The 21,099-nt window shown below is 44.3% G+C and overlaps 1 protein-coding gene across 1 annotated transcript in view; it reads right to left on the reverse strand.

The window, feature by feature from the left end:
- The window catches only part of AOX1 (aldehyde oxidase 1), a 198,677-nt gene that overhangs the window by 31,120 nt on the left and 146,458 nt on the right, over positions 1–21,099 (reverse strand). Inside the window, exons 46-52 of the mRNA XM_050916607.1 lie at positions 19,892–20,054; positions 18,607–18,699; positions 15,932–16,101; positions 13,985–14,099; positions 8,553–8,672; positions 7,667–7,763; positions 5,387–5,511 (exon numbers count right to left, since the gene is read on the reverse strand). Coding sequence (XP_050772564.1) covers positions 5,387–5,511; positions 7,667–7,763; positions 8,553–8,672; positions 13,985–14,099; positions 15,932–16,101; positions 18,607–18,699; positions 19,892–20,054 — 883 coding nt within the window. The remainder of the gene's footprint in view (positions 1–5,386; positions 5,512–7,666; positions 7,764–8,552; positions 8,673–13,984; positions 14,100–15,931; positions 16,102–18,606; positions 18,700–19,891; positions 20,055–21,099) is intronic.

A 21,099-nucleotide genomic window follows, 5' to 3' on the forward strand; every position in this document is an offset into this window, starting at 1 on the left:
CTACTTAACAGCTCAGAACAGTAAGGGGAAATCCTAGCCTCACTGATGTCAATAGGAGTTTGGTCACTGATTTCACAGAGACTAGACTCTACTGCTGTCTACTGAGTAATGCTTTAAAATACATTTCTTCATAGAACAAGAAATAGTTACGTACTATAACTGAGTTCTTTGAGATGCGCTGCAGATATGTATTACACTTTGGTGTGTGCATGCCTAGTGCACCGGAGCTGGAGAAATTTACCTAGCAGTACCTGTAGAGGGGTGTCACCAATGCCTTGTGGCTATAGCCCTTTCCCAGCTACCCAAGGCAGCGCCACCCTGATCGTCCCTCAGTTTCTTTGCACTGAACACCCCCAAATAAGATTCTAATGCAGACGGACGGAGGCTGGGTCATGGAACACACTAAGTCTCTGATATGGTCCCAGAAAGTGTGACATGCATTACAGATGGCCCAAAGTTTCAGCACGTTGATATATAGTGAGGCCATCTACTCCGATCACAGCCCCTATACTTTCAGTGATCCCAGGTACACCCTCCAGCCCATCAGGGAGGCGTTGGTAACAATCGACTTGTTAGGTGAGGGCCGGATAAAGGGAATGCCTTGGCAAACATTTTCTGAACGTATCCACCAATACAGGGAGTACAGGACCAGTGGAGGAAGATGAACCAGTCTGTCTAGAGCAGCAGTCATCAATTATTTTTTGTCAAGGTCCAAATTTCTTGGTCAAGATATAGTCAAGGTCCAGACTCCAGAGAAAATAATAATTAAAAAACCCAACAATAATGATAATATGTAAATAAAAAGATGTCAGGGTCTGTTCAAAAGCATCTGGTGGTTCAGATATGGCCTGCACTCCCCTTGGTCTAGAGGTTGAAGAGAGGGGTGGTAAACTGTCCTGAGCCACATCGGAAGGGGGGCTAAGACACAACCTTGCAAACTGGACCACCTGAATGTGGTACAAAACCCTCAGACACATCTGAACTGTCATGGAAGGCTGAGACTGAGACAAAGGTAATTAATTCTCTGACAACATTTGGCTAGCAGACACGCTTTTGATCTAACAGGGCCCCAATTAACTTGGTTTTCAAGAGGAAGCCTTGGTTGAATCCCTGATGTTTAGGATGAGACCCACATGGTTGAGCAAGCGCAGCATGGTGCCGATATATACAAGAACTTCCACTCTGGATCTGCCCCTCGTAACCAGTCATCCAGATATGGGAATATGTGAATTCCTTCTTCCTGAGATACACAGTAACAATGACCATGCATTTGGTAAAAACCAGAGGCAGAAGAGAGGCTGAATGGAAGCACTGTGTATTGAAAGTGGCGCTCTCCCATGACAAATCAAAGGAACTTTCTTTCTGTGGCACGGCAAAATCGTCACATGAAAGTTGGCGTCCTGAAGATCCAGAGAAGCAAACCAGTTGTTCTGAGACAATGCAGAGAGGATGGTCGATGGAGACTGTTCAGAACCTCATGTACCTGATATATTAGTTGAGGCCGTAAAGGTTGAGGATGAGTCTTAACCCTCCCTTGGATTTGGGTACCAGAAAGTACTGACAGTAGAAGCCATGACCCCATGTTCCAGTGGAACCTTCTCCACTGCATCCAAAGCCAGCAGAAAACACATCTGCTCAAGGAGCAGTATCTCGTGAGATGGGTCTGTGAAAAGGGACAGGGACGGAGGGTGGGGAGGAGGTGTGAAGAGGAACCAGATGGCATAACCCAATCTGACCATGTTAGACCCAGCTGTCGGTGATGATCAAGCCCCAAGTATTATGAAATCAGGCCAGCTTGTCCCCATGCGGGGAGATGAGGAGCCAAGAGTAACGACTGGAACAGTGTTTTGGACCACAGAGTCAAAATGGGCACTTGAGGGATGCTGGAGGAGGGCGTGTGGACTGGCTGAACCCCGAGCCCGATTGCTTTCTCCTGTGAGATCTATCCCTCTTTCTATGGTAGTCCTGCTGCCTTGGAGGAGGGAAAGGCTGCCCAAACATGCACTGTGGATGGTACTGCTGTTGCTGCTGAATGCTGTCTTAGCACCTCTGCGCCACAAGCATGTACGTCCCCAAGGACTGCAGGGTAGCCCTGGAGTTCTCAAAGGAGTACAGCATCTCGTCAGGCTTGTCTGAGGATGGTGTTTGGCTGTTGAAGGGCAAATCCTCAGTGGCTTCCTGGACATCAGGGGAAATGCCTGAATTTTGCAGCCAGGAAGCCCTCCTCATGGTGACCGTGGAGCCATCACCCTGACTGATGTGTCTGTGACGTCTAGCATGGACTGCAAGGACATCTTAGCCACCAAGCATCCTTCAGTGACAAATGCCTGAAATTCCTCCCATGAGAACTTAGGCAGCTGGTTGGCAAATTTTGACATAGCTGTCCTGTTAACAAAATCATACTAGAGAGCAACATTTGTGGGTTAGCAATTTGCATCTGTAAGGAAGAGAAGTGCCAGTCTTCCTGCCCATGAGATCTATTTGTTTAAAGTCCCTTTCCTGGGAGCTAGATTTAAACCTGCTTTGCTGGGCTCTGTCATTCAACACAGTTACAACTAAGGCATTTGGGGCCGGATGGGAGTAAACCCCTCAAATCCCTGCACAGGAATGAAATAGTGCTTTTCCATGTGCTTAGCTACCGGTGGTACTGAAGCCAGCATGCTAGAGAGGGCCTTATATGGTTCAAGCAGTGAATCATTGATAGGGCAGTGACTCCCTCGGGGCAGACGGCTAAAGGATGCCCACTAATTTGTGAGTGTTCTCTTGCAAGAACTCCATTTGAGAGAAGCAGCTACACACCACAATAAGTCTTGGTATGCCTTAAGATCCTCTGGTACTGAAGGGAGTGATATAGAATCACAGAATATCAGGGTTGGAAGGGACCTCAGGAGATCATCTAATCCAAGCCCCTGCTCAAAGCAGGACCAATCCCCAAATCCCTAAATGGCCCCCTCAAGGATTGAACTCACAACCCTGGGTTTAGCAGGCCAATGCTCAAACCACGATATACCAGGCAGCATGGAATTGTCTGGAGATGAAGGCAAGGCCCCTAACTAGGCTAAAGCCAGATGCTGTTCCAGGGCTGATGGACCTGGATGAGATGACTCTGGAGGCTCTCCAAGGAGAAGGACTGCTGGTGCCTGGGCTGATGGTCACCACCACAGACATGGTTGGCAATCTTGCCCTTGAGTGAGACAAAGAGCAGGACCTCCGTGAACGAGGAGCATCCTATGAATTCCATGGAGGCCACTGGCAGGATAAGGCATTGGTGGCCAGTAGGTGCTGGGCCGGGGCCTCTGTCTCAACCATGAGACGGGCGCCAATCCCTATACCCTTACCAGTCCTTTGATGGCCTCCAATGCTGGTCAGGAGATGGAGCGTGGGAGGATGATGACCCAAACTCAGACACCGAGGAGCCTCGGGATCTGTGGGATAAGAGTGGAGCAAGACCAGAGGCAGCGAGTAACCAGCTGTTGCCCAGAACGAGGCAGGAAGCGGTGCTGCCAATAGAACCAAGCATACTGGTGCCAGAAGGGGTGTCAATCCCTAGTGTGTGCAGGTGCTGACATCAAGGGTGATGAAAGCCACCAAAGTAACGTTTGTGGTGCTGACTGCAGTGGTGCCAAGTTGAGTCCCAGTACCAAGATCCCCTGTTCCAATCCCAGTACTGGCCCTGCTTCCACAATCTGTGGAAGGGGAACAATGGGGTCCGGCGTCTAAAGACCTGAGGGTTCAGCGGCTCATTCAGTTGACAAGGCTATAGATGACGCAAACCTGGCAGTCCTGGAACAAAGAGGTTGAGATCAAAAGGCAGAGAAGGTCTGCAGCAGCCTGGTATACCACTGACATAGACAGTCAATACTGGCATTCCTATTGTGGGTATTGGAGTCATTGGATGCCTGGGTGCGGGAACCAGAATCAACAGTACAGGGTTTCTAACCTCCCTACTTGGTACCGGGGATGGGTTAGAGGTAACCGTGCCACCCTGTGTGCCCGCATAAACTCCATGCCACTCCATGCTTTTCCTAGGGGAAGTGGAAGAGTTCCCCTTAGACCTAGAGCAATCTTGATCAGTCCTATGTGACCTTTTCCTCCGTGCAGTCAACAGGGACCGGTTCCTCAGTTTCTCCGGAGAGGCGCCTTCTCTGGAATGTGAAGCGGCAGCACACTCAGAACCCAAGGGCAATCTCCGACCTGACAAAGGCCTCGGTTCTGAAGGTCCTGAGTCACTTGAGTCTTATCGGCAGATCTCACAACGCTCTTTAATGTGGGCCCCACTGAGACACAGCAAGCACCGCATGTGGGGATCGCTGTTGGGGATTACTCCTCCTCTTGAAGGCCAATATTTAAACCCTGGTGAGAGCATCACTGAGGAAAACTAAATTAATACAATCCACACTACTACGTAACACTAAGGGTACTACTAACTATGTACAACAAGAGAAAACCTAAATTAGCTGAGGGGTTGTGAGATTAAGACCACACACAGAGCTCCATCTCCAGCCACAGGTAGTATGAAGGAACTGAGGGAAGGTTGGGGCAGCACTGCCTTATGTAGCCAGGGGAGGGGCTATGGTCACAAGGTGTGAGTGCCACTCCTCTATGGCTACTGCTAGGCAAATTTCTCCAATTCCGATAAGCTGGGCACACACACATGGCTGCGTCTATTTGGAGAACTGAAAATTGTTCCTTCCTCCAGGTCCTGGCTCAAATTCTGCTCAGTTACAGCCTAATTCTGCAAACACTTTACACATGAGTACTCTTCGTTCATGCACATAGTTTCATTGACTTCAATGGGACTACTCACATGAGTAAGTCAGCTTGCTTGAATAAGTGTTTGGAGCATCAGGTCCCAACACCACTACTACCTCACTGACTTCAGTGGGGTTTGACCAGCATAATTGGGACAGAATTTGGCCCCATCTACACTACTCTAAAAATATGTTATCCAGAGCTGTATTTAAACATCATCCTTGCTATTCCAGATCTCTCCTAATAGTATTTCCTTATGCAGAGTTGACAGCAAGGAACAATGTTATGAACCAACTTACAAAACTGCATGATAGGATTGTGGGGGTGTGCAGGGGGAAACAGATAAGTAGTACCATTCTGTACACCAACTGGCAACATACTTCATTCATGTCTACACTGGACTGGGTGCTCAAGGGAGCATATTGCTTGCAAGAACCATTATTACAGCACTAGTGCAGACAGTGCTTTATTACCCAACAAGGCCCAAGTCAATTAATTTGCATTAGGAATTTCATCAGACTGATGTAGGACAAACACAGAAAGCCTGAACTCAGGTCTTGGCATGGCTTTGCAGTCCACCCTTAAAGTTATTTGGATGGAAAATAAATTGCTATCCCAAACTGCTTTGTATTACCTGTACACGCGCTGCATCCTGAGTGGACACATGCACATCCATTTCATTATCCTCTCCTCTTGGAACAACAAGTACACTGTTAGTTTCCAGGTAAAAGTGTTCTTGCCCTCCAATGTGGATTTCACCTGTTATAATCAGAATCACAGGAAAAGCATCAGTGGGTATTTGCAGCCAAATGAGATCAGGAGATTTGTGCGAGAAAGTTTTGCACAGAACAAAAAAGAATGGAAATATTTATTTTATGATATTGCTATATTTTATTTTTCTAACCTGCCTCTGTGGGAGCCTGGTGTGTTTATTTGAAGGAAATCTCTTTCTTCAACCATCTAATCCTTGCATAGTTTTCTTCTCCTGAGTAAAAGTGGTGTCAGTTTAATATCTGATACATTCCCCCATCAAGGGATTTATACTGTAGGTTTGTTCCATCTCTAGCTACTATAATCTATTGTAACCCTTTCTCCTTTTCAATATCTCTGTAAGATGAGGAAAATGTCTCATCTTGTTTCTTTCCCCTTCCTTTCTTACTTATCCTCTTCGTATTTGTATGCCACTCACCTGTTGTGATTGCCCTTTGTTCTGCCTAGTCTAGTCACTTTCCTATTATGTCCTTCTCCTTACATGAATGGAAATCCATCAGCACATTACAAAAGCTCTTTCTGTTGATACTCTATGTTTCTTCTCCTTTGTAGTGAGCCTGGGTTGATGCATGAGCTATTATCCATGAGGCATGTAGTAGTATTAGGGTTCTCAGCTGCAGCCATAAGAGGGCGACATGATCAAGCACATCAATATATATGTTGCGTAATGTTCAGTGACAAGAGGGTGACTATCATACACACTGGAACAGAGATGACAGTAGAGGGCGTTGGGAGTAATATACACTGTGGGAGGACAAACAGCAAGACACACAAACATATATTAACTGTCTGGGCATTTATATTGGGCTCTTTGGCTCATTACAGAGCTGCATTCTTTAGTCTGCATGTCTTGGTAGTTGAAACACAGATTTTAGTAAGACATCTCTAAATGTGATGTAATGACTAGCATATGTGTATGACTAGCTATTTCAGCTCATAACACTCCTTTGCAAATCACAGATATCTCTATCCCTCTCGCAACGAAGTACCCCACAGGAACTATTTTTTCGCCGTTAGTGGAAGAATGCAGTCAAAAACTGTGACTAAAAGGACGCACTGATCATTCCTTCCAGAGGAATAAGCACTGGATTTGAGGGGCTTATGCCTGCAAGAAACCCTGCAATTAAAGGCCTAGGCCCATGATTTAGCACATATTTGTCAAAAGGCATTGGTCCCCGGCTGAATAAAGAGAAAAAGAATCCCGCCAAAGGTGCCATAAGTATGGAAACAGGAATATCTTTGGTGATTCTCTGAGTACTGCGGCAAGAATTTACAAAATAACATTTCAAGAAGTGTTACTGAGAGGTAGAGAAGACACCAGTAGTGTTAGAATCTTTCACTCAGTTTTATGAGTATTTGCAGTCTCTGGTTTAAGATAACAGAAAAATAATTATATGCAAATTAGGTGATTAAAATATACTCAAAACTTTTTATTCAAAGTACAGTAAAACAAACAAAAACAGTGCCAAGTCATTGATCTCTTACCAAGTCTTGTTTTAAAAGTGGTCAATTGCTTCATATGCTAAAAAGGTAGCTCTCGTTTTCTTTATTAAATCTTATTTTGTGAGGTCCCACACCCTTTAAATAGATGGAGTCATCTATCATAAGTCATTTAATTCATGGTTCTATTTTAGGTTATATTATTTAAAGGATGAATATAAGTCCTCTCTCTTATCAGTATAATCTTTGGGAAGAGATTTTTTTTGTTTTAAACGAGGCCAAAAGCTCTCCCTCTGTTTTAATAAAAGTGAAACATTGATTGATCTGCCATCTGAGTCACATTGAAGCAGCTGCTGTCTAATCTCTTATCATCCCTAGGCTTTATCTTGCGTCAAAATGAGTTTGAACTATGGGTAGGCTTAGCTAACATGTACTACCTAAACCTGATCTAACACTGACCTTTTCCCTAGAGGGTAACATGCAGCTTTAGCTCCATTTTAGCTATGAAAATGGCTGTGTTTAGGTCAATCTGAAATTGCACGTTAGTTAAACCGAGTCTAAACTTCGGCTCTTTTCGTAGTCAAGACAAGCCCAAGGTAAGTTCCCGCGGGAATGCCATAGAAGTTCTAATATGGCTTGAAACACCTGTTGGAAATCAGACTCAATCATCGGGACTTCCCACCCACTGCATGCAGCAATTTACCTTCAATGATTTCATCGGCAGACTTAAATCCTTCTTCAATATTTCCTTGTTCTATTTTCTTCTCTTTTCCAAAGTATGAATTGTGCTTTATTGCATCCTGCAGCAAGGAAAGAACCCACACAACTCAACTGCAATATTGCCAACAGCAATACCTTTTTTTTGTTTTGAATAGTCATCTGTTATCTATTCAACTGCCACCTTGCATAGACAAATGTGGGTATTAGACTCAGAGTGACAATATCTACTTTCTAGCAACAGCTTTCTGTTGTTGTTTTTTTCTGCAGGTCTCATTGCTCTCTGCTTTCCCACAGCCTAGAAATACTAAAGGTAGTGTGTGTGTGTGTGTGTGTGTGTGTGTGTGAGAGCGAGAGTACTAAAGGTAGGTAGGTGTGTCTGTGCGAGAAAGAGAAAGAGAGAGAGATATGGCCTGATTCTGAGAACCTTCCCAAATCGAACACTGATGCAGGATAGTGCCAAATCTCCATCTAGAGCTAGCTGGTGTCACACTTGATTTCAACTGATTTATACTGATTTACTCCAGCTAAGAATCTAGCTCATGAGGAGATGGACATGGCCAGTGCACATTTTTCTGTTATACTGCCTTGCTGTGCATCTCATCCCTGTTGTGCAGATTAGCCTCTGATACATTAGATGAGCAGGCAACCGCTAAGCAAAATGCAAAGACTTCTATGCTTCCAAAAAATAAAAATGTGCAAGGGATTTTTACTCTATGAAATCACAACCTAAACCCACCCCCACTAAACAAACCTACATTTGATACCAAATTAGAACCCGAAGCCCGACAGAGTCCTGCACTAGTAGATAAACAGTGAGTGAAATGATGTAACAGCTTAGCAAGACAAAAAAAAGAGAGTTGGCTTATTACCTCAATGGTCAGTATTGGCTCCAGATCTTCATACTCTATCTTCACTTTTTCAACCCCTTGCTTTGCCTGAACAGCTGACTCTGCAACCACAGCACAGACAATCTGACCCACGCAGATCACCTGCAACACACCCAACACATACAAGATGGTGAAAACCCTGGGTTGATTCCATTACTGAACAGTGACTGTGTATGGGAGAGGTGTTATGTTCAGATAATAAGTGCTTTCATATACTCTGTGAGAATTTGTCTGAGAGCAGACCATATTTCTTTAGATATGAGAAGTGCTATTGGCAACAAGCATCTATTGCTGATAGCATTTCTAGCATTAGAAATGCCACTAACATTTATGATCTTGACTAGAGTAGGAATTTGCTCTGATCCCAGACAGATTACCCTAAATTAAGTAGGAGTAAAAGCTACAACAGCACAAATCAAACCTTTCCTTATCTACACCAGCATAGGCGCTGACTTCCACTCTGCCTGGTGGGTGCTCCACTCCTCCTGGCCCCGCCCAAGCCCCACCTCTTCCCTCCCCCGCACCACCCTTGCCCCACTCCCATTCTACCCCTTCCCCAAAGTCCCCGCCCAAATTTCACCCCCTTCCCCCAAGTCCCCACGCCTGCCCCACCTCTTCTCCGCCTCCTTCCCTGAGCGTGCTGCTTCTCCCCTTCCCTCTCGGAAAGTCCTAAGTGTTGCCAAACAGCCGTTAGGCGGCGGAGGTGTGGGGGAAGCGCTGGGAGGGCGGGAGAGGAGCGAAGACATGGCGTGTTGGGGGCAGGGGAGGAGGAAGCGAGGAGGAGGGAGCTTGGCTGCCAGTGGGTGCGGAGCACCTGCTAATTTTTCCCTGTGGGTGCTCCAGCCCCAGAGTTACACTCATGCATCTATGTCAGGGACTGGCCACTGATGCATGGAATTATGACATATTCCCAGTGCAGCCATAACCCAATATTTGGCAGTGAGGGAGAATCAGGGTGCAAGATGTCAGTGCACAGTCATGAGGTAAAGAGAAAGGCTGACAGGAAGGTGGTGTAGGTGAAGAGGAGAATAACCAAAGACAGCAAGAATGGAAAAGAGGTTAGAAGTCCATAGCAAGAGGAAGAGTGAGGAAGAGAAGGAAAGGGAAGGATTTCAAAGTCATCTGGGAAGGAAGAGAAACACTGACTAGAAGAGACAGAAAACGTGAGATGTAGAAACACAAGAGGCCTGAACAGAAAGGAACCATATTCAGAATGTCTGACCATATTCAAAATGTTGGGCTGTGTGTTGCTAATGATGGAGAGAGACCCAGGCAAGGGGCATTTTGGCCACACACAAACCCTGTAATTGTCTGGCTCCCAGCTGTCAAATGGAAGAACAGAGCTTGCAGTTGCAGTGTTGCCACACAGGGTCTGTTCATGTTCTGCCCTGGATTAGGCAACTGCTGACTAGCCAGCATGCTAAGATTTGTTTTATTTTCAGAAGGAGTAAGATCCTCTTAGAGGATCTTCCTCATTCTATTTATCTCTGATCCTCAAAGGTCTCCTGTCATAGTATAGACAAATGACTACCTCACAGTGCCCCCTGGGGGCTCCAGAGCAGCCCTGCATGCAGCCCATCACCTCAGTTTCCCTGCTTGGATCCTCAAATAAACTCCACACAGGGTTCTTCCAGTCCATTCACAACAGCTCTCCTTGGGATCTGATGTATTAACTTAAAGTTAAAAACTAAACACAAAAGTCTTCCTCGACCACGGGATGCTACTTGAGGAAGGACTGCTAGGAACAGATGGCGTTCACCTTTCGAAGAGAGGAAAGGCCTTATTCGCGCACAGACTGGCTAACCTGGTAAGGAGGGCTTTAAACTAGGTTCGACGGGGACAGGTGAGCAAAGCCCACAGGAAAGTGGGGAACAAGACCTGGGAGATGGGTTGGAAGCAGGAGGGAGCACGGGCTATAATGGCAGAGAGGAAGGAGGGTCAGGGCAAAGCTGGGAGGCAAAATCAAACCAGTATCTTAGATGCCTTTATACAAATGCAAGAAGTATGGGTAATAAGCAGGAAGAACTGGAAGTGCTAATAAACAAATACAACTATGACATTATTGGCATTACTGAAACTTGGTGGGATAATACACACGACTGGAATGTTGGTGTGGATGGGTATAGTTTGCTCAGGAAGGATAGACAGGGGAAAAAGGGAGGAGGTGTTGCCTTATATATTAAAAATGTACACACTTGGACTGAGGTGGAGATGGACATAGGAGACGGAAGGGTGGAGAGTCTCTGGGTTAGGCTAAAAGGGGTAAAAAACACAGGTGATGTCGTGCTGGGAGTCTACTACAGGCCACCTAATCAGGCGGAAGAGGTGGATGAGGCTTTTTTCAAACAACTAACAAAATCATCCAAAGCCCAAGATTTGGTGGTGATGGGGGACTTCAACTATCCAGATATATGTTGGGACAATAACACCGCGGGGCACAGACTATCCAATAAGTTCCTGGACTGCATTGCAGACAACTTTTTATTTCAGAAAGTTGAAAAAGCTACTAGGGGGGAAGCTGTTCTAGACTTGATTTTAACAAATAGGGAGGAACTTGTTGAGAATTTGAAAGTAGAAGGAAGCTTGGGTGAAAGTGATCATGAAATCATAGAATTTGCAATTCTAAGTAAGGGTAGAAGGGAGTACTGCAGAATAGAGACAATGGATTTCAGGAAGGCGGATTTTGGTAAGCTCAGAGAGCTGATAGGCAAGGTCCCATGGGAATTAAGACTGAGGGGAAAAACAACTGAGGAAAGTTGGCAGTTTTTCAAAGGGACGCTATTAAGGGCCCAAAAGCAAGTTATTCCAATGGTTAGGAAAGATAGAAAATGTGGCAAAAGACCACCTTGGCTTACCCTTGAGATCTTGCGTGACCTACAAAATAAAAAGGCGTCATATAAAAAATGGAAACTAGGGCAGATCACGAAGGATGAATATAGGCAAATAACACAGGAATGCAGAGGCAAGATTAGAAAAGCAAAGGCACAAAATGAACTCAAACTAGCTATGGGAATAAAGGGGAACAAGAAGACTTTTTATCAATACATTCGAAGCAAGAGGAAGACTAAGGACAGGGTAGGCCCACTGCTCAATGAGGAGGGGGTAACAGTAACGGGAGACTTGGAAATGGCAGAGATGCTTAATGACTTCTTTGTTTCGGTCTTCACTGAGAAGTCTGAAGGAATGTCTAGTATAGTGAATGCTTACGGGAAGAGGGTAGATTTAGAAGAGAAAATAAGCAAAGAGCAAGTAAAAAATCACTTAGAAAAGTTAGATGCCTGCAAGTCACCAGGGCCTGATGAAATGCATCCTAGAATACTGAAGGAGTTAATAGAAGAGGTATCTGAGCCTCTAGCTATTATCTTTGGGAAATCATGGGAGACGGGGGAGATTCCAGAAGACTGGAAGGGGGCAAATATAGTGCCCATCTATAAAAAGGGAAATAAAAACAACCCAGGAAACTACAGACCAGTTAGTTTAACTTCTGTGCCAGGGAAGATAATGGAGCAGGTAATCAAAGAAATCATCTGCAAACACTTGGAAGGTGGTAAGGTGATAGGGAATAGCCAGCATGGATTTGTAAAGAACAAATCATGTCAAACTAATCTGATAACATTCTTTGATAGGATAACGAGCCTTGTGGATAAGGGAGAAGCGGTGGATGTGATATATCTAGACTTCAGTAAGGCATTTGATACAGTCTCGCATGATATTCTTATAGATAAGCTAGGAAAGTACAATTTAGATGGGGCTACTATAAGGTGGGTGCATAACTGGCTGGATAACCGTACTCAGAGAGTAGTTGTTAATGGCTCCCAATCCTGCTGGAAAGGTATAACAAGTGGGGTTCCGCAGGGTTCTGTTTTGGGACCGGTTCTGTTCAATATCTTCATCAACGATTTAGATGTTGGCATAGAAAGTACGCTTATTAAGTTTGCAGATGATACCAAACTGGGAGGGATTGCAACTGCTTTGGAGGACAGGGTCAAAATTCAAAATGATCTGGACAAGTTGGAGAAATGGTCTGAGGTAAACAGGATGAAGTTCAATAAAGATAAATGCAAAGTGCTCCACTTAGGAAGGAACAATCAGTTTCACACATACAGAATGGGAGGAGACTGTCTAGGAAGGAGTATGGCAGAAAGAGATCTAGGGGTCATAGTGGACCACAAGCTTAATATGAGTCAACAGTGTGATACTGTTGCAAAAAAAGCAAACGTGATTCTGGGATGCATTAACAGGTGTGTTGTAAACAAGACACGAGAAGTCATTCTTCCGCTTTACTCTGCGCTGGTTAGGCCTCAACTGGAGTATTGTGTCCAGTTCTGGGCACCGCATTTCAAGAAAGATGTGGAGAAATTGGAGAGGGTCCAGAGAAGAGCAACAAGAATGATTAAAGGTCTTGAGAACATGACCTATGAAGGAAGGCTGAAGGAATTGGGTTTGTTTAGTTTGGAAAAGAGAAGACTGAGAGGGGACATGATAGCAGTTTTCAGGTATCTAAAAGGGTGTCATCAGGAGGAGGGAGAAAACTTGTTCACCTTAGCCTCCAATGATAGAACAAGAAGCAATGGGCTTAAACTGCAGCAAGGGAGATTTAGGTTGGACATTAGGAAAAAGTTCCTAACTGTCAGGGTAGTTAAACACTGGAATAGATTGCCTAGGGAAGTTGTGGAATCTCCATCTCTGGAGATATTTAAGAGTAGGTTAGATAAATGTCTATCAGGGATGGTCTAGACAGTATTTGGTCCTGCCATGAGGGCAGGGGACTGGACTCGATGACCTCTCGAGGTCCCTTCCAGTCCTAGAGTCTATGAGTCTATGAGTCTATGAGTCTTCCCTCCAGCTTCAGCCAGGTACAGCCCAAAATCCCCAGGTCTGGTCAGAGACCTTCCTAGCTGGAGCAATTCCTCTGATCTCTATCTTTTCACTACAGAAGTGCGTCTCTCTCACCCTCAGCAGTTTGATTACAACCTCCCAAACTTCCCCCTTGCTGCGTCCACCTTCTGCTCTTTATAGGAAATTGCCAGATACCCCTCAGGTGAGGCTCATTCTGTAATCATGGCCGGCTTGGCCCCAGGCTCTCCCGCCAAAGGGCAAAACACCCAGGCATAGCCATTCTCTCCTACCTGGAGGGCAGGGTGTAGAGCCCTCCAGAGCCAGGATCACTATTCATTCAGTCAGCCACAAAAGTCACTGGAAAATGATTTAAGGGATCCTTCCCTATTCCTTTGTCCCAAGAACCAAGAGTCCTGTACTGCTCCTGCTCTGAACATCTACTGGCAATGCACTGTGCTGCAACTAGACTGTCAGGCTGGTACTGTACATTGGAGTCATTTTCAGAGCAGTTTTTCAATAAGCAAAATATTTTCAAAAGTTGTAAGTTTTCCTCTTCATAATAAAGCAAGAAGTACCTCATCTTTTGCATATGCTTGCTCATCATCAGTGCCATTTTTCCCTGGAACATCTTCAGCTGTTACCACATCAACCACCCCTGGCACTTTGAGGGCTTCTGATACATCAATTGTTCTGGGAAGAAGAATATAAATGTCAGTGCCACAATTGGCATATATGGGACAAATATATCAAATACAAACGCATCTGCAAGTTTCAGGACAAAGAAACATAATCCCCCTTGTATCCTCTTCAGACATCATAATCTTGGGAAACACTTTGAAATGTGTTGAATAGTGCATTGTAAAAAAATACTCAACTGCTGTAGTGGTATATTTGAAGAGGAAAGTGGGGACAAGTGGGGAGAGGGAACAAGAGACAGCGACTGGCATAAAACAGTTATTTAAATTGTAGTCCTAGTACTTGGAAAGTTCAAGAAACCCCAATATATATTTTCCCTTTTGTGTTAAGGGCTCTGTGATGGGGTGGCTGCCCCTCACTGGTATATAAGGGGTTAAAGCCACTGTAGGGAGGCTGCATTGGAGGCAGCCAACAAGGAAAGGTTTGTAGTGCCAGTCAATTAGGGGGAGGTTTATTGGAGGAGCCAGTCAGGCCGGGATGACCCATATAAGAAGGGGCTGCTGAACAGAGCGGAGCAGAAGCAGTTACTCCCTGGAGGTTGAGGGAGGAGGACTGGCTGCTTAGAGGGCTGGAGCACCATGGACAGAGCAGTGATGGGCAAGGTCAGTAGAGCATGAGAAAGCTCCAGGCTGATGATTGCCTAACAGAGGCCCTGATACAAGGGCAGAGGAGGTGCTGGGGCGGTGGAGAAAGTGGCCCAGGGAAGGAGGTGGCGGAGTTGGAGGAGGGGCAGTACATGGCTGCCGTCTATCCCTGGGTCAGGGCCTGGAGTAGCGGGCAGGCCCGGACTCCCTCCCGCTTCCCTTGCCCTCACTGGCCACTAAGGGAAGTGGTCAGTGCATGGACTGCAGTCTGCCACTGATACGAGTGGCTAGAACCTGGACTGCAGATTGCCACTGAGGCAAGTGGTTGGACTGAGGACAGTCGGTCCCCTAGAAGTGGGGGAAAAAACCAAGTGGGGCACAGCCGGAGGGCTGTGTCCAGAAGAGGATGACCCGGTCTGGGGAGCAACACAGATCCTGGACTTGGGGACAGGAGTTACAACAGTGAGACACCACCTGAGGAGGGCGCACTGGCAACTCCGAGATAATTCCCAGGATGGCCAGCAGGAGGCATCATGTGGTGAGGTGACTCCATCACAAGCTCCATGCATTAGAATGTGAACTCTTCCTTATCTGATACCAACAAAGCATAAAAAAGAGATCCTTGCTTCATAATGTACGTCAGCCCTTGGGATGATGGTAGGACACTCCTTCTGAATCTGTTTGTTTCTGTTGTAAGCTATACACATTCAGAGGTCAAAATACATTTTTTCTGTTTGTACAGTGCCCAACACAAATGGGCCCTGATCCTGCAACATAAATACCATTAATAGCAATGAGTCTAGGAACGAATAAACGACTGGCATTGCAGTACCAGCATGCTTTAATGAGGTGCTACCATGAAGAGGACATGGCACAAAACCTGGTAAGACCAGACCTGCAGAGGAACACTCTGGAAAACCAGGAAGTGAGTAACACTAATTGAGGAATCTTTAGACTGAGGCAGCTACAAGGAACCTGTCCCCAGCTGTACATTTTTCTTCTCCAGACAATAAGACCCCATGTTTAAAAGTATTAGCTGCTCAGACTCCCTCTTTGCACATGAATTACACTTTCATCCACCCCTTGTTTCCTGATTTCCTTTTCCACCATGCTCTGTTCCAGCCCATATCCAATAAAATGAACATGCTTCATTAGTAGGACCCAAGTCTGTTAGAAAATGGGGGAAACATCTAAGTGACCTCACACTGTAACATTTTTCTTACATCTCTTTTATTTACTTACACAATCTTTGCGTGGGCTCTGGAACTGGTTACCACAGCCAGGAAAAGCTCTTCATCCACAGCACGAATGTCATTGCAATAAACAGCTTCACCAGTGGCGTGCTTAACCCCGGATTGGTGCATGATGGGACGTCCTACTGGATCTTGGGGAGGCTGCGCTGGATCTACATCCTGTTTAATAAGAATGTGGTATCCTAGAGACAAAACACTAACTACAGAATGCCTTATTTACGAATGCCTTCTGAAATCGTTTTCCCATTATAAGCGTGTGTCATTAAACACACATTGAAATTTCTCAGATATTGTGGCTAGGGCATTAATGCCCAACAATTTAAACCCAAAGTTCTATGTAGTCATTCCATTGTTATTATTTATATTACCTTGGCACCTGGTGGCCCCAGCTGAGATCAGGGCCCCATTGTTCTAAATGCTGCACACACACACAGTAGAGAGAGAGTCCCTGCCCTGTAGAGCTTACAATTTAAACAGACAAGACAAAGAGTGTGACAGAACAGAGAGGCAAAGTGATTTGTCCAAGTTCACACAGCAGCTCAGTGGCAGAGCTCATGGCCGTTCTTATGTTATGTTCTTGTATAGATTAGCCCAGTGGGTCAGCAACCTTTCAGAAGTGGTGTGCCGAATCTTCATTTATTCACTTTAATTTAAGATGTCGCATGTCGGTAATATATTTTAACCTTTTTAGAAGGTCACTTTCTGTAAGTCTATAATATATAACTAAACTATTGTTGTATGTAAAATAAATAAGGTTTCAAAATGTTTAAGAAGTTTAATTTAAAATTAAATTAAAATGCAGAACCCTCCAGATTGGTGAGCAGGACCTGGGCAGTGTGAGTACCACTGAAAATCAGCTCACGTGCCGCCTTCGGCACGCGTGCCATAGGTTGCCTACCCCTGGATTAGCCTAACAAAACTGGTCTCATTCAGGTTTCTACTAATTAAATTCCAGTCAACCTTCCCTTCTGCCACTTCAGAGAGAGTCCTGAATTGAGAGCACTGAAAATGTGGTTGTCCATAATGGCAACCTTAGTCAGTACACAGATCTGGTGCTCTCTGCTGCTGAGCTGCTAATGATACATTTAGAGAGACAATGTGGGTGAGGTAATATCTTTTATTGAACTAACTTCTGGAGAGAGAGAGAGAGACAAGTTTTTGAGACAAGGTCTTCTTCAGGTCTCTGTGTAACCTCAAAAGCTTGTCTCTCTCAGAAGTTGGTTCAATAAAATATATTACCTCTTCCACATTGTCTCTCTAATAAGCTGAGACCAACACAGCTACAACAATATTGCATACAGTGATACACTTGACTTAGCCTGAAACAACCCAGCTATGAGGGATGGTCAAAAATTTACTGTCAGAACTTTTTTTCTCTGGAACGTTGTATTTTTGACTAAATGAAACTTCCATAAAAATTATCAGCTTTTCTAAAAAAAATTTCAATTTTACATGAGAAAACTGGAAGCAAACATTTTCAGCTGAAAAAGAGTGCTCAAAACTGCTGATATTTTTTGGCTGAAAACTGCTGAAAAGAGAAAAAAGGGTTAGTTTTCAGCACTTTTGGTTTTCAGACAAAAACATGACATTTTCTGTTGAAAATCTCAATGACAATGAAAAAAATTAGTTTCTGTGGAAATTTTCTGCTAGGAAAACAAAAACAAAGTATTTTCCAACTCTACCCTACATATTATAACTTTGGCTAAATGAAACTTTTAGTTCAGGTTAGCATAGTTTAGACCCTCAGATGCCACAGCATGTGCTCTCAGGAGAAAGTCTGCAATACACATCTTAACACACTTAAAACTACCTTCACAAAACAAGGACACTCCACCATAGAAGTAGATCGCATCATGGAACAAGCCACCCAAATACCCAGAGAGAATGTGCTTCAATACAGAAAAAAAAAAAACCCACCCACCCTAGTTGTCACTTACCACCCCACACTGGAACCTATATGGGGTATCATTAAACAATTACAATCCATACTCAATGGGGACCACATCCTGAAATAAATATTTCCCAAACCCCCCTCTTCTGGTCTTCAAACAACCTTCCAACCTCACCAAGCTCATTGTCAGAGCAAAACTCCACATAGACCAGGACCAGCCAACTCAAAGCAGCACCACACCCTGCCAGAACAGCAGATGCAAAACCTGCAGACAATTCTCTGCTGTTACAAGAAAAAGTTACTCACCTTGTGCACTGTGTAACTTGAAAGCTTGTCTTTCTCACCAGTAGAAGTCGGTTCAATAAGAGGCATTACCTCACCCACCTTGTCTCTCTCATATCCTGGGACCAACATGGCTGTCTACAACAACACTGCAAACAGCCTTTGAAAAGATATATAGGCAATGCAGTGTTGTTGTAGCCGTGTTGGTCCCATGATATGAGACAGACAAGAGGGGTGAGGTAATATCCTTTATTAGACCAACTTTTGTTGGTGAAAGACACAAGCTTTAAAGCTTCACAGAGCTCTTCTTCAGGTCTGGGAAAGGTAGTCAGAGTGCCACAGTTAAATACAAGGTGACATAAATACAAGGAGACAATGCATAAGTGGAGAGTTAGAATGAAAAACCAGAAGGCATAACGCTCATTAGGGACAGCATGTGGCAGTCACAATTCACAGCTGGCATAGTTTGCTGTGAAAGCAACTTCACTGACCTGGTATGTTTGCATACCCTGGGGTACTTCGCTGTGAAATGCTCCTAGGGCACTCAAGTTCTTCTTGGATAAGTCAGGATACTTAGCTGGGTACTGAAAAGAAGGCAATTTAACAACACTAGTGTCATATCACTGCTTTTAAAGCTAAATTTTCCATTTACAGATTTTGAAAAACATAAATGTTAAAGAAGCAAAGATTTCCAGTTTGCTCCCACAGCTCATACACCAGCACTGATGTGAAATAGGTGTGAGCTGGAACAGTATTCTGGGCAGTGATATGCAAATAGCAGTCACACACATTCCATTCTGCTACATACATCATTGCTATAGCAAGCACCTTTTAAAGTGGTGGAGAGTTTACACAGGTGGTAAAATTACAGACAAGGTTTAATGTGAGCTGGGTCACCTGACATAAAAAACCCAACCCCTCTCACCAAAACCACAGTGGTTGAAGGGTAGTCCATTGTCAGGACCGGGTGGAAGGGGATGTTGGCAAAAAGAGTGACAGGATCAGATTTCAAACTGACTGGCAAACAAGGAGTGCAACATGGACTATCTCCCCTCTGGGTGTGTTCCTGATCCTTTCAGGATATGATGGTATTTGGGATAGTTCAAAAGAAGGCATGGACACAGGGGATCATGTACTGAGAATGGGTTCTGGGTATATTTCAGGCTGGAATTAAATCTCATGGGTTCATTGTGGTTATCCTCTGATCTTTAAACTCTGGAGCTTTGTACTTTTGCTGTTTGGCAGCCAGAGAGTACATTGGTGTACCCTACTGCATTATTGCTCTGGGTGTCTGCCTGGACAGCCTGTTGAGGCTATGCAGTGCGGCCCTGTTGGCGATCTCAGACCATTTCTCTGTTTTATGTGCTCTGCTCAGGCTACTAGTATTTAAAACATTCACCCGTCCCTCTCAAAGAAGCAACATTATTTATAAATGTCAACATGTTGTCACAGCCCTAACATCTTGTTACAGCTAAAGGAATTCCATCATCAGACAATGAAAGGTCTGGCACTTCACTGAGAACATGTTAAACTCTAACTATGAGCAAATATTTTCGCCTAGCAGGGCTCTTTAGCAGGGCTCTTTAGCTTCTCCTGAGCTTGGGGCAGGAGTTGAATATGGGCACAATCTGCATTCAATAAAGGATGTATCAGTCCAGTCATTCAGTTAGCCTGCAGCCATCACCATGAGATCTGAGCACCTGATAATGAACATTGGGAATAGCCTTTCCAAGAAAAAGAAGTCAATTTGTGCAAATGCAGAGGGAAACCACTTACCATTTTATTTAATCCATACAACACTTCCAGGTAGAACTTGAAAAGGAAGCTGACAAGCAGAGTTCTTCTGTATTCCACCTTCCCTCCTGGAGCTGAGGGGGAGAGAGAAATTTCTCCAAGCACCAGTTTGCAAGCTTCATCCAGCATCTGCTCATTCCATTGCCTGGCGGAGAAACAGACATGCACACACACACATACCTATTTATAATACCAAACTGCAGCTAAAGCCAAAGTGTTAGGTAACAAAAGTTTAATTCACATGGGCCTGATCTTGCAGTCCTTTTGTACATTTTGATTTCAGCAGGAATTATGTGCATGTAAGGATTGCAGCAATCAAGACTTAATAAGATGACCACTGAGGGTAAGTCTATACTGCAACAAAACACCAATGGTTGGCCTGTGTCAGTGGACTCAGGCTTGTGGGGCTCAGGCTTGTGGGGCTATAAAACTGCAGTGTAGACATGCAGGCTTACACTGAAGCCTGGGCTCTGGGATCCTCGCCCATCACGGGGTCCCAGAGCTTGAATTCCAGCCTGAGCCTGAATGTTTACTGCAGTTTTATAACTCTGCACTGCCTGAACCCTGTGAGCCCGAGTCAACTGACATGGGCCAGTCATGGGTGTTTCATTGCAGCATAGACATGTCTTATTTGTTTTCAACTAATTGGTAACCATTTATATCATAGTGTATTAGCAGTAGAGCTGGTTGGAATTTTTCATTCCAATGTTTTTTTTCTCATGAAACTAAGACCTTTTTTAGGGAATAGAAATGTTCAGGAAAATATTCAGATTTCCTCAAAATTTTCCATTTTTTGAAAATTTTCAATGGAAATGTTACTTTGGTCATTGTTTTTCATTTAGCGGTGTGTATATTTTTTTCTACTGCCCATTTTAACCAGTTTCCACTTGTAAAAATTTTTCAGTTTCATTTCACTTTCAAAACTGAAATGTCATTTTGAAAAAATATTATTTTCCAAAAATAAAAAAAGTTGATTAAAAAAAAAAGGAACAGAAAATGTTTAAAGCAAAACAAAGCACAACCAACCAACCACCCAAAAAAGGTTAATTTCAAAATCCATCTGAACAAAAACAAGTTAGAAATTGGCAGGATTATTTTATTTTAATTTTTCAACTCACTCTAATTAGAAATGTCAATTACTTAACCCCTTCTTTATAGCACTGCTCTGCAGCATCATGCACATTTACGTC

Source organism: Gopherus flavomarginatus, chromosome 10 (genome assembly GCF_025201925.1).
Source record: "Gopherus flavomarginatus isolate rGopFla2 chromosome 10, rGopFla2.mat.asm, whole genome shotgun sequence".
NCBI lineage: Eukaryota > Metazoa > Chordata > Testudines > Testudinidae > Gopherus > Gopherus flavomarginatus.